Source organism: Macaca nemestrina, chromosome 13 (genome assembly GCF_043159975.1).
Source record: "Macaca nemestrina isolate mMacNem1 chromosome 13, mMacNem.hap1, whole genome shotgun sequence".
NCBI classification, from domain to species: Eukaryota; Metazoa; Chordata; class Mammalia; order Primates; family Cercopithecidae; genus Macaca; species Macaca nemestrina.
Window position 1 is genome coordinate 87,051,985 of NC_092137.1, and position 16,496 is coordinate 87,068,480.

At 38.9% G+C, this 16,496-nt stretch overlaps 1 protein-coding gene across 3 annotated transcripts in view; it reads left to right on the top strand.

The window, feature by feature from the left end:
• The first annotated feature begins 8,929 nt into the window (after positions 1 to 8,929).
• The window catches only part of LOC105465404 (lysine demethylase 3A), a 52,086-nt gene continuing 44,519 nt past the window's right edge, over positions 8,930 to 16,496 (top strand). Inside the window, exons 1-2 of one of the 3 annotated variants that reach the window (XM_011713870.2) lie at positions 8,930 to 9,063; positions 9,639 to 9,854. In XM_011713870.2, coding sequence (XP_011712172.2) covers positions 9,669 to 9,854 — 186 coding nt within the window. In that variant the 5' untranslated portion in view covers positions 8,930 to 9,063; positions 9,639 to 9,668. The other 2 variants (XM_024787647.2, XM_011713871.3) reach the window with 2 other exon arrangements.

Consider the following 16,496-nt stretch of genomic DNA (forward strand, 5'->3'; position numbering starts at 1 on the left):
TAAAGATCAGAGCAGAAATAAATGAAATAGAGACTAAAACAAAACTAGAAAGGATCAACAAAACAGTTTGTTTTTTGGAAAGACAAAATTAACAAACCATTAGCTAGACTAAGAAAAAAGAAGACTCAAAATAAATAAAACCAGAAATAAAAAAGGAACATTACAACTGATGCCAGAGATATATAAAGGATTATTAGAGACTATTATGAACAACTATATGCCAACAAATTGGAAAATAAAGAGAAAACAGATAAATTCCTGAACATATACAACCTACCACAATTGAACCAAGAAGAAATAGAAAACCTGCACAGATGAATAATGAATAATGAGACTAAAACAGTAATAACAAGCTTTCAACAAAGAAAATCCCAGGACTGGATGGCTTCACTGCTGAATTTTATAAAATATTTAAAGAACTAATACCAATTCTTCTCAAACTATTCCAAAAAATTGAAGAGAAGGAAATTCTGGCTAACTCATTTTACAATGCCAGCATTACCCTGATACCAAGACAAGCAAGAATGCAACAACAACAAAAGAAAACTGCAGGCTAATATCCTTGATGAACATAGATGTGAACCTCACTAACAAAATACTGGCAAACCAAATTCAACAGCACATCCAAAGATTATATACCATGGTCAAGTAGCAGATATATCCCAGTGATGCAAGGAAGGCTCAGCATATGCACATCAATAAATATGATACGCCATATTAACAGAATGGAAAGAAAAACACATATGATCATCTCAATAGATGCAGAAAAAGCATTTGATAAAATTCAACATCTCTCCATGATAAAAACTATAAAAAACTTAGGTATGGAGGGAACATACCTCAAAACAATAAAGGCCACATATAACAAACCCACAGCCTACATCATACTGAGTGAGGAAAAGTTGAAAGCCTTTTCTCTAAGAACTAGAACAAGACAGACATTCCCACTTGCACCACTTGTATTCAACATAGTAGTGGAAGCCATAGGCCAGGCCGGAGTAATTATGCAAGAGAAAGAAAGGGCATTCAAATTGGAAAAGAGGAAGTCAAATTGTCCTGTGTGCAGATGACATGATTTATATATTAAAAAAGCTCTAGACTCCACCAAAAAACTCTTAGAACTGATAAATTCAGTAAAGTTGGAGGATATAAAATCAACCTACAAAAATCCAAAAATCAAAAATGAAGGTGAGGTTGGGTGCAGTGGCTAACACCTGTAATCCCAACGCTTTGGGAGGCCAAGGTAGGAGGATCACTTGATGCCAGGAGTTTGAGACTAGCCTGGACAACATAGCAAGATCCTGTCTCTAAAAAAATGAAGGTGAAATTAAAACTTATTGAATAGATGAAAGCTGAAATAATTTATCTCCAGCAGATCTCAACTTCAAGATATACTAAAAGAAGTTCATTAGTATAAAATAAGAGCCAGACTTTACCTGAAAGCTGCAAAATTTAATGGTTTAGATTTATGTATAATAAACTTATTTAAACTTTTTCCATAAGAAGAAAAATTAAGACAACTTATTTGAAAACAAAGATGAAGTCTCATATTACAATTGACTTTTTCATTAGTTTCTTCCAAAGTAAGGTCTTAATGTGGTGACTGACACTTCCTTCATAATGAACCCTTTCACAACATTGTATAGCCTGTGGTAAGTACAAAGAGAAAGGAAGACATATTTAAGAGCTTTACTATCAGTATTAACTCTTCCCGGTTCAATTGTGTTCTTTTTTTGTCTATTAAGCTAAAATACAAACCAACATTGATATTCACTTTCCAATATGTTAAGACATAACGTTACTTATGAAAAGTATTTTTCATGTAATTGTGTTATGTCTTGTGTATACACCTCAAAGTCAAATCAATGGCTTTCATGTATGTTCTAAAACAACATAACACAAAATTAATAATATCCTTAGTTATAAACATAATAAGATGTTTTGCTATTGCTGCTAAATGCCATTTTGTACTTCTTTCCTTATGCTCTCTGTATTGTATTAAACAACTCCCAGTGCTGTTAAACTGCTCTGATTTTAAAAAACAAAAAAAGTAAAAACCTTGACATTGAATACATTTTTTGGTTAATCAAATCATATACATAGAAACATGTAATGCAACAGAGCTGAATATATATCAAATTTTTGACTTAGTATTACCAATGAGCAGAAATGCACAGTAAGCAAATATGTTGTTATTCCCTTTATTTGTCCTTAGTGATATCTAAATTACTGAAAAAGGTATGAATCTATTTATTAAGGCTGATTAGGCTGAAGGGAAATTATATCAGATGGAAGTCTGGTTTTGTAGGAAGGGATGCAGAAAGAGTAAAAATGTTGGAAAATATAAAGAGCAGAAAAGGAACACAAATGAAACACTAAGAAATGTATTTAAATCCAAACATATTCATCGTAGCCAAGAACTGAAAACAGTCCCGATATCCATCAACAAAGCATGGACATACTGGCCAGGCACTGTGGCTCACTCCTGTAATCCCGGCACTTTGGGAGGCCGACGCAGGTGGATTACCTGAGGTTAGGAGTTCGAGACCAGCCTGGCCAACATGGTGAAACCCCATCTCTACTAAAAAACTATAAAAACTAGTCAGGCATAGTGGCATCCCCCTGTAGTCCCAGCTACTTGGGAGGCTGAGGGAGGAGAATTGGTTGAACTGCGGAAGCAGAGATTGCAGTGAGCTGAGATCATGCCACTGTACTCTAGCCCAGGCAACAGAGCAAGACGTTGTCTCAAAACAAGACAAAACAAAAAACAAAAATAGCCTGGACGTACCAGCTGTGGCATATTCAGACATCGGGGTACTACCCAGCAATGAAAAGGAACAAAATTCCTAGAGACGTGATCACCTGGATGAATCTCAAAAATATGTTGAGTAAAGGAAGCTAGGCACAAAAGAGTATATATTGTATTACTACATTTAAATTAAACAACAGGCAAAGGTAATTTATGATGATAGAAACTGGAACAACAGTTACTCTGGGAAGGAGTATTAACGTAAAAAAAAAGCATGAGGGAATATTTAGGGGTCATGGAAATGTTTTGTATCAGACTTGGGGAAATCTTTTCTATCAGGAGCAAAAGTATTAGTATTTTCGGCTTTCAAGGACATACAGTCTCTGTTATAACTACTTAAGTTTACCACTGTAGCATGAAATCAGCCATGGATAAAACATAAACAAATGGGTATGGCTATGTTCTATTAAAATTTTTATAGCTGAGTTCAGTGGCTCATGCCTGTAATCCCAGGACTTTGGGAGGCCAAGGCAGGTGGATCACTTGAGCTCAGGAGTTCGACAGCAGCCTGGACAACATGGTGAGACTCTATTTTTTAAAACATTATTAATAAAATAAAAATTAAAACAATATTCTTTGTAGACACAAAGAATATAATAATAATATAATAATTTGTCACCAATTATATAAAATTTGAATTTCATATAATTTTAATGGGTCACAAAACATTATTGTTCTCATTTCTCCCTCATATATTAAAAAATGTAAAAACCACTCTTGAAAGGCTGTAGCAAATTGGGCAGTGGAACAGACTTGGCCTGTGGCTGTAGTTTGCTGACCCCTGTTCATATCTTGAAGGGGTGTAGGTTATTCAGATGTATGTAATTCATAAGCTGATAAAAATGTTAAGATCTATGCATTTCTCTGGATATAAATTATTCCTCAACAGAAAAAGTCTAAAATACCCAGAGGCAGGAGCTTAGCACTGACACTCTGGGATGACTTCATTAATTGTCACATGTGCTTTGCATTAACAGAAATAGCATAAGACATTTAGATTTCCACATAAAACACGAGTTATTCTTGTGCTATTTAAGGGAAGCAGATTTAGGCAAAAATATTGTGCTCTAATTGTTTTGAAATTGAGAAATCAAGGTCAAGCATATTCCAAATTTTCTGTTGCCAACTTTCTTAAGGCGTTTGGGAACTTCTGATGTCCTCTGGAGCTACGGTTGACACAGCAGGTTAGTGTCAGGATTTGACTGGAATGTATATGCTGGAGCTTGGATAATTTTTACTAACCAGTGGAAGTGATTTCTGGCAATACTCAGTGGCCAAAATATATTCTTTGGCAGTTTCAATATCCTGATGCTCAGTCCTCCATCTGTCTTGACTTCAGTGTATCCTTTGACCTTACTGCATGGTCTTCCAAGTTGAAATTCTTTTTGGCTTGTTTCTAGAATGCACCTCTTACCTGGTTCTCCTGCTGCTTCTAAAAGATTTCTTGGTCTTTTCAGCGCCCATTGCTGGTCCCTACATGAATGCCCTCCTCACCCTCCCTGAGTTCTGACATCCATGTCAGACCACTCTCCTACACAGACACTCTCCTCCCCCTCCTCAGGCTTTGTTACTCATGCCAGGCCTTCTCATGTAAACAGTCTCTTTACTCTGTTTGGGCTCCAGCATACCACAACAGGCTGTCCCCATTCATGGATGCCCTCCTCACCTCACTTGGACTCTAGATACCCCAGGCTGGGTTAACCTTTTGTGTGTCTACCCTTCTCACCCCACTTGGGCTGTGACTCCCTATACCCAGCTATTACTCCTTACTCTTTAGAGCTCTAACATCCCATGGCAGACAGCCTATCCTTATTAACACCTATCTTGCTCTGCCCCTCCTAATGGCCTCAAGACTGAAATGTTCAAAGAGGAAAGGAAAGAGAAAAAAGAAGTAGAGAGGAGGGAATTTAAAAATATTTTATTGGCTTTTAAAATATGTAGCATTTTGATCTACCTGGAACTTATTTTTGTGAATGTTGGTGTAGGAATCTTTGTCATAGTTACATTATATACATATATATATATATACATATATATATATACATATATATATTTTTGAGACAGGGTCTTGCTATCCAGGTTGGAGTGCAGTGGTGTGATCTCAGCTCACTGCAACCTCTACTTCCTGAGTTTAAGGTTCAAGTGATTCTTCTGTCTCAGCCTCCCGAGTAGCTGGGATTACGGGTGTGCACACTACATTCAGCTAATTTTTATACTTTTAGTAGTGATGGTGTCTCACCATGTTAGCTAGGCAGGTCTCAAACTCCAGACTTGAAGTGATCTGCCACCTCAGCCTCCCACTGCACCTGGCTTATATATACATTTTTAATGGATAATCAATAGACCTCAAAGCATGTATTGCATAGTTTATTCTTTACACCCACTAGAAATATTATGTCAATCACAAACTAATTTTTAATATATATTGTATCTGTTTCTTTGTATCTTAATTACTTATATATTTATGTGTTGATGTTTTTATTTGTTGTTTTATTAGATGAGAAATGACATATTTATCAGATCATCTAAGGAGATAAAAATTTTTGTCTTTATATATGTCAGCAAAGTCTAATTTTCTTCATATAGGTTGTGTTCATGTATTAATTTTTAGGTATTATGTGTTTTATTATCATTAATGGTTTCTATTTTTCTACTGTATGTTCTAATTGATGCTTGCTAAGGAATAGGAATTCTTTTGATTTTCGTTTGTTGATCTTTTACTGCATTATCTTTTTGACTCGTTTTAATTCTAATAATTTGTCACTGATGTTTTTGAGTTATCTACAAATGTTTTGGGCTTTTTCTTCCATTTCAATGTTTACATTGCATTATTTTTCTTGTCTTATTACGTTAGCAATTAACCTCTATTGTAACTTGAATAGTAGTGACAGCATTGGGCATCCTTATCTTGCTCCTGACTTTAATGGGAATTTTTCTAAAATTTTACAATTAAGTACGATGTTTAAGTATATTTCTGGTAGATGCCCTTTACAAAGTTATAAAAGTTTTCTTCCCTTTATAATTTGCTAAGAGTTTTTATAATGAATGAAAATGAAATATAAAATTTTTGGTGTATCTATTGAGATAATCATATGTATTTTCTCCTTTGTTATGTAGTAGATTCCATTAATGAGATTTAAAAATTAAATCTTAAAAGTAACATATGAGCATATTTACCTTATAAAATGAGACAATTACAGGGAGTGGGGAGATTGAGGAGATGTTGGTCAAAGGACACAAAATTTCAGTTAGGAAGAATAAGTTCAAATAATCTAATGTACATCATGGTGACTACAGTTAATGTCAATATATTGTATATTTGAAAATTGCTAAGAGTAGATTTTAAGTGTTCTCACCACACAAAAAAAGATAAGTATGTGAGGTAATGCATATGTAAAATAATTTGATTTAGCCATTCCGCAATGTATATCTATACCAAAACATCATATTGTACACCATATACAGTTTTACCTGTCAATGAAAAATAAGGTGAAAAATCTGAAAAAAAGTACAAAAACAATGTGCTTATAAAAAATGAGAATTACAAATAATGTGTCTTTGACTAACACCCCTAATTCTAGTGTGCACCCCCTAATCCCAGTAACCATTACTGTAACGTTGAATAACCATATTTAACAGAACATATTTGCTGTTGTTTTTGTATGTGTATTCTGAAATAGTACCAAATGCAAATTTCTTTTTCATTCATAATGTATTTTGGTAACTATTTTTATTGGATCATCTAGCTGCTTTTACTCCTTTACAAATCCTCTACATCTTTCCAATATATGCATTACATTCCATTTATTATTAATAATTTTATTTATTCCTTCTCCAACTGAAGTACATTTAGATTATTTGCAGATGTTTTCTTGTTCATATGTGTGTGGGTGCTTTTCTATGGTGCATAACTTATATTCCCAGGTTTTTAGAAAGTTTAAAAACATTTTTAAAAATTATGAGTCATATTGAATATAAGTGTGCACTTATAATATTCTTAGTTTTCTATGTAACTTAAAAATACTCTCAAGATCACAAGTGTTCAATGTGACTGCATGCTCTATTTAGCCTTGACTAAGGTGAACACATGATTTTTCTTTTAACCTGTCATGGTGAATTTGAGTAATTTTCTAATCTTGAAGTATCTTTGTATTCATGTAACACTAATTAATCATAGCAGTTACCTAAAAGATATGCTGCTGGATTTAATTTACTGGCATTTTATAAAAGAATTTCCCATCTATGTTCCTAACTATAACTGAACCATAGTTTTTCTTTCTTATACTCTCCCAGTTCAGAATTTGTAAAATGGTTTGGGACTTTTATAAAATGCATTGGATATCTTTCCATCTTTTCTAAGATCAGTAGAATTTTTCCCTTGAGTTGTTTTTCAGATTAATATTTAATTACATTATCTAAGTTCTCCATACCTTCTCTTGTATTTTAAATTTGAGTTGCATACTTCTGAGCTATTTGTCTTCTATTCTGATAACAAATTGTCAAATTTGTAAAATTTCTCATTGTTCATAGCATTAGCTTAGGATAGGCCATGTTTTTAGATTCATAATAGTTCAGGAGACCATATTGTCTTCATGGACTTTATCCTTTAATATGAAATCCTTTCTTTTTTGATACTTTTAATTATATTAATATTGCTATATTGCTTTCATTTGGCTACCATTCGATTAAATATTTTAGCCCAGTATTTTCAAGCTTCCTGTGTTGTAAGAGTTTGCTTACGGCCAATTTATACTGGATTTTCCTTTTAATCCCAATTGTCTGTTTAAACTTGTGAGTGAAATTAACCCATTTATATTTATTGTAAATACTGATGTTTGGACTTACTTTTCACATTAAAAACATTTTTACCATATGTTCCAGTTTCTTTTGCTTATCTCGTTCCCATTCTGCCTTCCGTTCAGCCGGATAAGTTTTTTTTTTCATTTAGCAGCTCCCTTCCTTTAAATGGTCTGCAGATTATAAATCCAATTCAATTCTTGTGTTATTAACTTTAAAAACTTAAAAGTCACATTCAGAATATGTATATTGAAAATTAACATCCAGAGTTAATTTGCATCTATAATCCCTTGTATGTTTCCAAACATTCTCTGATTATCCGTTTTCACACTTACAAAATGGAGACATGAATTCTTCTTAAGGATTAAATGTGATGTAATGTCAAACACCAGCCTTTATGAACATGTCTTCAATTTCTTTATTCCATTTCTTTTTCAATCAATCAAAATACTTAAGGTCCAGGGCACACAATCACCTCTTAACTGCTTTGTCCTTCAAAGTCACCTTCTCTTTCATCTCTTGCATCATTCATTATGGCCTTCAACTACTTTAAATTTCTTTGTAAGTCTCTGAATACCTTCTCAATCCCCCTTTAGAGAAAAAAAATCCCATTATACATGTATGCAAAGGTCTCTTTTGCTCTAAATTTAATGAACGTCATTATCCAGTAACTCCACGACTTTCTTCATTTATCCTTCAAAATGGCGGACTTCAGACGTTCCACGATCAGCACCACGTGCGCCTGCGCCTCCCGCAGCCATTTCGCCCAGCAGCCTAACCTCTGCGAGGCGCCTGCGCACGAGCCTCCAGCGCACTGTCGCTCCTCCCTCTAGCTGAGTACGCCTGAAACCGCACGTTCTCTTCCCTTCCCTCCCCCGCTGACTCTGCACCGCCCTCACCCTTTCCTGTGAGATTCTTCCGCGAAGTGGAAGGCTCATCTTCGGTCGACAGCCCACGCACTTGAAGAACAATCCAATAGGCACTTATAGCTCAGGATCTCGCCGTTCAGTCTTATCTATGCGCCACGGCAATTTTCCTCTAGGTCCCAAAGTTGATAACCGATTTCGCGGGACTTTTTTTTTTGCATACCGTGAGGCAACAAATGGAAAGAATGGGTCTGTGGCGGAGGGATCACTGGCTTATTCTCTGTGTACTTTAACCTAATGGGGGTCGCCCGGGAGTCGGAAGGGGGAGGGGAAAGGGAGGAGGCAGCCAAGGAATTGTTTTTTTCTCTGGCCCCGCCCTCGCCCGGCCGGCCAATGGTGATGATCTGTTTCCCCCGGAGCCTCGCCCAGCTCTTGTGTCTCAGCCAATGAGCGGCGGAAGCGGCTCCGAGGGGGCGGGTCCGGGAGGCTGTGCGTGTCTTGTGAGAGCTCTTGAACCAAGTCAGTGCTGGAGTCGCCTGGGCGGCTGGAAACGGCGGCTGCCGCTGGTGACTCAGGGAGGCGGGAGGCGGGGTAAGAGCGCCGCGGCCTCGGCTGCGGGGAGAGGGGGAAGAAAGGTGAAAGCGCTGAGCGCGCGGCCCCGCCGCCCGTTGGCAGCGGCGCAGGCCGGGGGAGACAGGCGCCCGGGGGTCGGGGGCCGGGGAGCTGGGCGCCGGGGCTGGGCGGCGGGGCAAGTGCGGAATCGCGGGCTCGCCCTCCCTCCCCCGCGGGGCCGCCCGGGGCGGGGACCCAGCCGCCAGGGACCGGCGCTCTGCACCGGGGGCCTTTTCTTTTAGGGGCTGAGGGCTGAACACTTTCAAATCCACTCGAGCCGCAGATAATTCTTCTCTCACTCTCTCTGCGTTTGCGTTTGAGCTGTTAGAGAAGCCAAACTTGGGAGAACGAGGGTCACGCGGCGCTGGGGCCCGGGTGTGTGGCAGGGGAGGGCGCCGGGGAGCGGGAAGGTGCGGGAGGGGGGCTTGGTACGGGTCCGCCCGGGGCCGCGTCCTCGCGCGGGTTCGGCGCCCTCCGCCCGCCCTCCCTGCTGTCTCCGCCCGGCCCCCTCCCACTGGCCGCCCCCGTCGCATTTTGTTTTTGTGTTTTTGCAGGGAGGAGCCCTTCCTGCAGGCGTGGAAACCATGGTGCTCACGCTCGGAGAAAGTTGGCCGGTATTGGTGGGGAAGCGATTTCTCAGTCTGTCCGCAGCAGACGGCAGCGACGGCAGCCACGACAGCTGGGACGTGGAGCGCGTCGCCGAGTGGCCCTGGCTCTCCGGGACCATTCGAGCTGTCTCCCACACCGACGTTACCAAGAAAGATCTGAAGGTACAGGCGGCTCCGGGCATCTGCCGCCGGACGTTTCGCAGTTACCTTGGTAACGCGACCATGGGTTCCCTCCTTCCGTTTTCTGAAAACGGAGACCAGAAAGTTGGCATATGATCTGAAGGTGCAGGAAGCTAGACCTTGAAAGTCTTTGGAATGGTGGTGTAGAGCCGAGTTGTGTTTGGCCCACAGCTCCTGGCTGCCTGGCTTTAATAATGGGCTTAGGGTTGTTCAGACACGCTTCATTAATGCCGGTGCTGTGTCCCACTAGGACTGTCTCATCTTTACTCCAAAGGAGGAGGAGTATTTTTGTTAGCGTTAGGTTGGGCATGTAGGTGACGTTTGGGGTCATTAAGAATTGAGAGTTAGTGTTTAGAAGTACTTTCAGCTGGTTTTGTTTGTTTGTTCCTGTTAATTTATTCACTCAACTTTTAAAAAACTTCCATACTTGTTAAAAACGAAGTGAGTGTAGAGGGAGGAGCTTAAGTTCTGTTTGGCGTATTAGGGTGGGTGTTTGTCCGTATGTGGTGGGTCAGGGCAGGAGTGGGTTCCTGGTTGTCTGTGATGAGCCTGTGGGTGGGTGTGGGATATGACCGTATATGGAGGGATGGGGTGGAGCTGTCCCATATATGGTATATTGGAGGGCTGGCTTAGAAATACTGCACTTGGATGCATGAGGGGAGGGAGAGAATTGGGAACAAGTGCGGCCAGTGAGTTTTTTTTTTTTTAATCATAATGACATTCAGAACCTTTTTCTGTTAGATCTTTTCAAAGACAGATGAATTCTGATTGTGCTCCCTAATAGAAGTATTGGTGTGAAAGGATTGTCTGGGAACAACCAGTGAGGAAGCCATTGTACCAACAAAGACTCCTTTGTGCAAAAATAACTGAAAAAAGGTTCCTAACAAAGACTCCAAAGTGGTGATAACTTGAAGGAATCTTGTCAGAACAGAAGATATTTCCACCCTGCGTAGTGGATATGTTTCAAAATCTTCACTTGGCCATCATCTTTGCTTTTTCTTAAACTATGCTCAAATAAAGGAAGCAAGTTTTAGCATTGGCAGTTGATTTTATGTTGATTTCTGAAACGCTGTTCATTTGAACACTTTCAGGGGGACAGTGTATGCCTAAACTGGTATTTATCTGCAAAGAGTTGTAGGAAAGGGGTATGTTGTTAAGCATGTTTTAAAGCTTCAATGTTGTGCCTTCTCTCACGTTGAAAAGGAGGAGTGACCAAAGAGCATTTAACCATGTGCCAAGCACTTCACAACTATGATCTCGTTTAATCCTTATGGTAGTTCTTGGGGGTAGGTACTAATATTGCCCCCATTTTATGGATGAAACTACTGTGCCTGAGGGACATTAAGCATCTTGCCAAGGACACGTAACTAGGAATTGACATAGCCTGTATTCTGTCTAACCCAGGAAGTTTTACTCCAGAAGCTGCCCTCTTAACCGTCAGGCCAGTGATCAAGAGCCACAACAGAGCTCCTGTCATATGCTGTGAGGTTTGGTTTTTTCCTCCATTCCGCTCATTTTTCTGCCAAATCAGTTTTTGATGTTTATAGAGATAATATATTGTGGTACAAGAATGGCTAACCTTTTTGCTTTGGACTTATAACCTTTCTATAAGATGGGCTTTGTGTACTAGATTTCAGTCGTGTTTGTTGTGGTTTATTTCACCTGCCAAATCAAATTTTCTCTAGTGCATTTGTTTTTATGTGATTTGAATGGAAACAAGATTTTATTTAAACTTTACAGTCTTTAGTTCTTTGGCAGATGTTGAGAGACTAGGCGTTCCCTTCTCTTCTCTGACAGTGACCAAGGACCTGTTGGGTTAGGCAGGCAATCTAGGAGGAACTTTATATGTATATATTTTTAAATCTCCTCCCTCCACCCCCGACCTTTGAGGAGGTGGTGATGTCTTCATTTTCAGAATGAGGAAATAGATTTAGGAAAAGGAATCGTCTCCAGATTCGCATAATTAACTACTAAGGGAGGCTGCGAATCCAGATTTGGCCGAGTGTCTTCTCCACTGCACTTCGGTGCCTAACCTGAAGACACCTGGGAGTTCATGTCAAAAACAATTTTGGCTAGGTTGAATTTTTGCCTTACTTTGTACACATCACAACTCACTCCTCATGTAAGATGCCAATCTACTGTCTCTTTTCTAGTCATGATTTATCACTGCATTTCTTAGTTGAGTAGCAGATATTAAGTTTGGGGGCTAAGTTGCCTTTAACAAAAAATAGGATTTTATTTTACCTTGATTTTAGAGTTCAGGGGTCTTGTTGCCCAGGCTGGTCTGGAACTCCTGGGTTCAAAACACCGAAACCAATTTGTGCTTGGTGAGATACAGGCAGGAACCAAGTAACTAAGAACATGCTTGCACTAGGGTTTAGGGGCTTTACGTTTTGGCGGGGGTGGGAATGAGGGGGGGGCGAGGAGCTGAGATGAATGTCAATAAATAACATTCAAGGAATATGTAACCATTCTTCTATTATTAGGACCAATACAAGTCTGTCTAGACTGGCTTGCTTAGATAGCTAGGCATGGTATTAATGAGGCCAAGACTTGTTAATTTTGTTTCATCTAGAGAGACTTTGTAACAGAATCACTTATTTAGATGACAAAAAGATAATATGTCTAGTAGTTGGTTACATAGAAGTTAAGGTGAAGACATAATAACAGTAGATAACTATGATTGAGTGGTTACATCAGGATTTAGCAAAGAAAAAATAATCATTAAATGATTATTATGTGGCGATTACTTCATTTAATCCTTACAGATATCCTAGATGGTAAACTACATTTTTAGTGTCAAAAACTGAGGCGTAAAGGAGTTAAATAACTTGTCCAAGTTTGTCTCCAGACCTTGGACACTGGGCTTTAATATTCAGGTAGAGCGAGGTTAGAGCATTTTAGTTTGCTAGCCTCTATATCCCTAGCACCTAGAACACTGCTTGGCATGTAGTGTGTGCTCAACTATTTGAATGGATAAATGAAGGAATCGTAAAATTATTACCTCTCCTGTGGAGCAACAGTTCAGAAAGAATCTACTGATGAGGCAGTAGCATTCTCTTCATCTGGAATGACAACAGATCTTAATTAGATGTGGCTATAAAGACCACTTTAATCTTATTTTTATTCTGCTCTTTCTACTTGAGTATGAAATGAGTTGCTTCCTAGCTGATTTTGTTCACATAATTATGCATGCTGGGAATGCCCTGCTTCTTTAACTTGTCCTTTTCTTCCTTGAAGCCTAGCTTTTCCTTGAGTCTAATGCCCCTTCTTAGTCCTTAGGGGTGTCCTTAGCAGGTAAGTAGTCCTTGCCATCTGTATGTACTATTTCCTGCTATTGTCAGCAGTTGGGTTACTTGACTAATGCCTAGCCTTTCATTTTTGCACACCATTGGAACTTTAATGTTAGTGCAGTCTGCTGCCAGTCAAGCCACATAAAATGAAAAAATTAGCACAGTATAAAAACTGCCCCTTTTAATTGAATGCTGGACCTTGGGATTTTAGACAAACATTTTATTTAGGCATAAGAAGACATAAGTGGAAGCACAAGGAATTAATTTCTTTGTGGGATAGTGAATTAAGTGGTATTCTGCATTGTACAGGGCACAAAATAGACGTGTAATTAAAAATTTCTTGTCTAAAAACCGTATCATTCTGTGCTCCTACTTTTAAACTTGGAAACATTTTCCTTGGTCTTTCTGATGGCTTTTATAATCATATAGTCAGGTGAGATGAGAGTATGGTAAGAGTGGGAGATTTTGATATTAGTTTATTAGATATAATTATATATCAGAGATTTTCTGTTGGGGAAATACTAGCTTGAAAAATCTGAAATACCGAGCATTTGGTCAAGGTGTTTCATAGGTACTAATAAGGTACACATTTGCAAAATACCATATTAAAAGGAGCAGATTTCAAAATTATAGGTAGTGAATCATAATTGACTCTGGCTTTTGAAGTCATGTGGCCTAAGTTACACATCTCATTGTGAACCAAAGGAGCACGGGTGAAATAACACAATTTGGAATAGAAACTAGTTGTATCTGTCAGCTTGCATGAGCTTGGTCAAGTCACTTTAGTTCTTACTGAATTTAAATGTCTCTTTAGGCCAGGCGCAGTGGCTTACACCTGTAATCCCAGTAATTTGGTAGGCCAAGACGGGTGGAGGTCAGGAGTTCACGACCAGCATGGCCAACATGGTGTAAAACCCAGTCTCTACTAAAAATACAAAAATTAGCTAGGTGTGGTGGCACACACCTGTAATCCCAGCTACCTGGGAAGCTGAGGCACGAGAATCACCTGCATCCGGGAGGCAGAGGATGCAGTGAGCTGAGATTGCACCACTGCACTCCAACTTGGGCAACAGATTGAGACTGTCTCAAAAAATAAGTGTCTTTAAATGTCCACAGAAGAGGCTTTTTGGGGGGATGTCATTAAATGTAAAACCTCAGACCTCAAGGCACAAATGAAAGATGCTTTGTTTTTTCTGGAAATGGGGTCTCGCTCTGTCCCCCAGGCTAAAGTGCAGTGGCGCAATCATAGCTCACTGCAGCCTCAACTTCCTTGGCTCAAGCAATCCTCCCACCTCAGCCTCCCAAATATCTAGGACCAGAGGTGTGCACCACCACTCCTCGTTAATTTTTGTATTTTTTGTAGAGACGAGGTTTCCCCACATTGCCTTGGCTGGTTTAGAACTCCTGGACTCAAGTGATCCTCCTGCCTTGGCCTCCCAAAGTGCTGGGATTACAGGTGTGAGTCACCGTGCCTGACTGACATATATGGTTTTGCTAGGAAACTTTTGAACAATATTGAAGAAAGCTCACAACTTGTTGGTTTTATTATGTATTTTTTAAAGTTGTCTTTTTCCAAACCAAAGATAATGTGAATTTTTGGCTAACACAGCCTAATATTTGAAAGTCATAAGCTTAAATTGTTTTTAAGGAACTGAATTTTTTTTTTTCACATCACTCAAAAATTGGGATATGAATAGGGATCCTGTCTGGCTTTTGGTTTATGGTTATCTTAAGCTTTAGATAGTGATCTGGTAAGAACTGTGATGTTGCTTAAGTTTTGGGAAACCACTTAAGATCTTAATCCGTCTTAATCCTGCACTTTTTTTTTTTTTTTTTGCGCTGAATAGATATTAATCATGTTGAAGACCCTCTTTCCCCTGCTCCTAATAGGTGATACCTTGATAAGATTTGAATTAACCATGGAGGTATTAAAACTACTGAGTTGTTTTGCCAGACCCTTTACATACTGTCTTTTGAAATATGCCCAACTATGCAATGAGAGGTGTTACGTTTTTCATTTTGAAAAATGTTGCGAGAACTTAGATTTTCTAAGTGAGGGTTCTTAACCTGGGGTGCAGGTTAGTTGGTTTCCTTTGTAATTGTAAATATTTTATTTTATATATGTAAAATCATTCTAAGAGAGATTCAATATAGCTGGGAATTCAAACCAAGATCTCTGAATCTGGATCTGGAATTTGTGGGTGCTCATGCCTCTTATGCCACATTGTTGATAAATGAGAAAACTGTCCACCTAAAGCTTGGTTGAGTTTGAGGTTGATGTGAATATGGAGCAGAAAGACTAGCCAATTTAGGGGAGATGTCAGAAGATACGGATTCCGTGGCTAGGAAACAGAAAGAAAGATGGGCAGTCTCTGCCAACCTTTGTGAAAGACCATTTGGTTGATTACAGTGATAGAAAACATATATATAACCAGGGAGAAACATATATGGGCCTTGCCACGCGGGTGTTTACATTCATTCTGATTTGGAAAGTACTCAGTAATAACTGCAAAGTTAAAAGCCTAAAATACCAAGAAGATATGTAGTTTCCTAGGTAAAGTTGCCTGGGAAGTTAGGAATGCATGTTTTGTTGGCTGAGAAGGGTAGGGTAGATCTTAGATTTCATTTATTTTTATCCTGTGGACTGGAGAAGGTTTGGGATTGGGGCTAATGTGGGAATTTAGTGCCTTCTAAGTAGATGAGAGAAACAAGATAGGAACCCAATGCAGAGGGAAATTTATTCATTAATCTATTCCAACAAGTATTTGAGTGCCGATTAGTTTCCATATACCAGTGATATACGGTGGTAAGCAAAAGCAGAGACAGACTTTGACCTATTAGAATTTATTTGTCAATCAGTTAACCACAAATAAATAATGCAAAGTGTGGATAAGAGCTAAGACGGAAAAGTACAGAACTTTGAGTGCAATTAGTAAGGAGACCTCTCTTGGGAGAGAGAGGCACTTTGGTAAGGGAGGGTTTGAGGAAAGGATATATGAATTTTGTTCTGACAGATGAAGTTAACTAGTTAATAAACTTAAGGTTGAAAAGGGATGTATGACTGATGTCTGTAAAATTATGAACAGATTTGATAGATGTATTAACTAATTCCTGGAAACCAAAATGAGAGACCTCTTTAGTGAGAGGAGGAATTTTAAATCAAATAGAAACAGTGATTTTTACACTGAATATTGAGGGAGTTTATTGTCATTGGTAGAATACAAAAAGCGTTAAAGAGGACCTAGAATAAGTTAAGGGGTAGCATATTCATATTGGGTTAAGGAAGCTGGAGTGTTTCAGTGCTTTTATATGACTTTGAGTTTTATGGTTT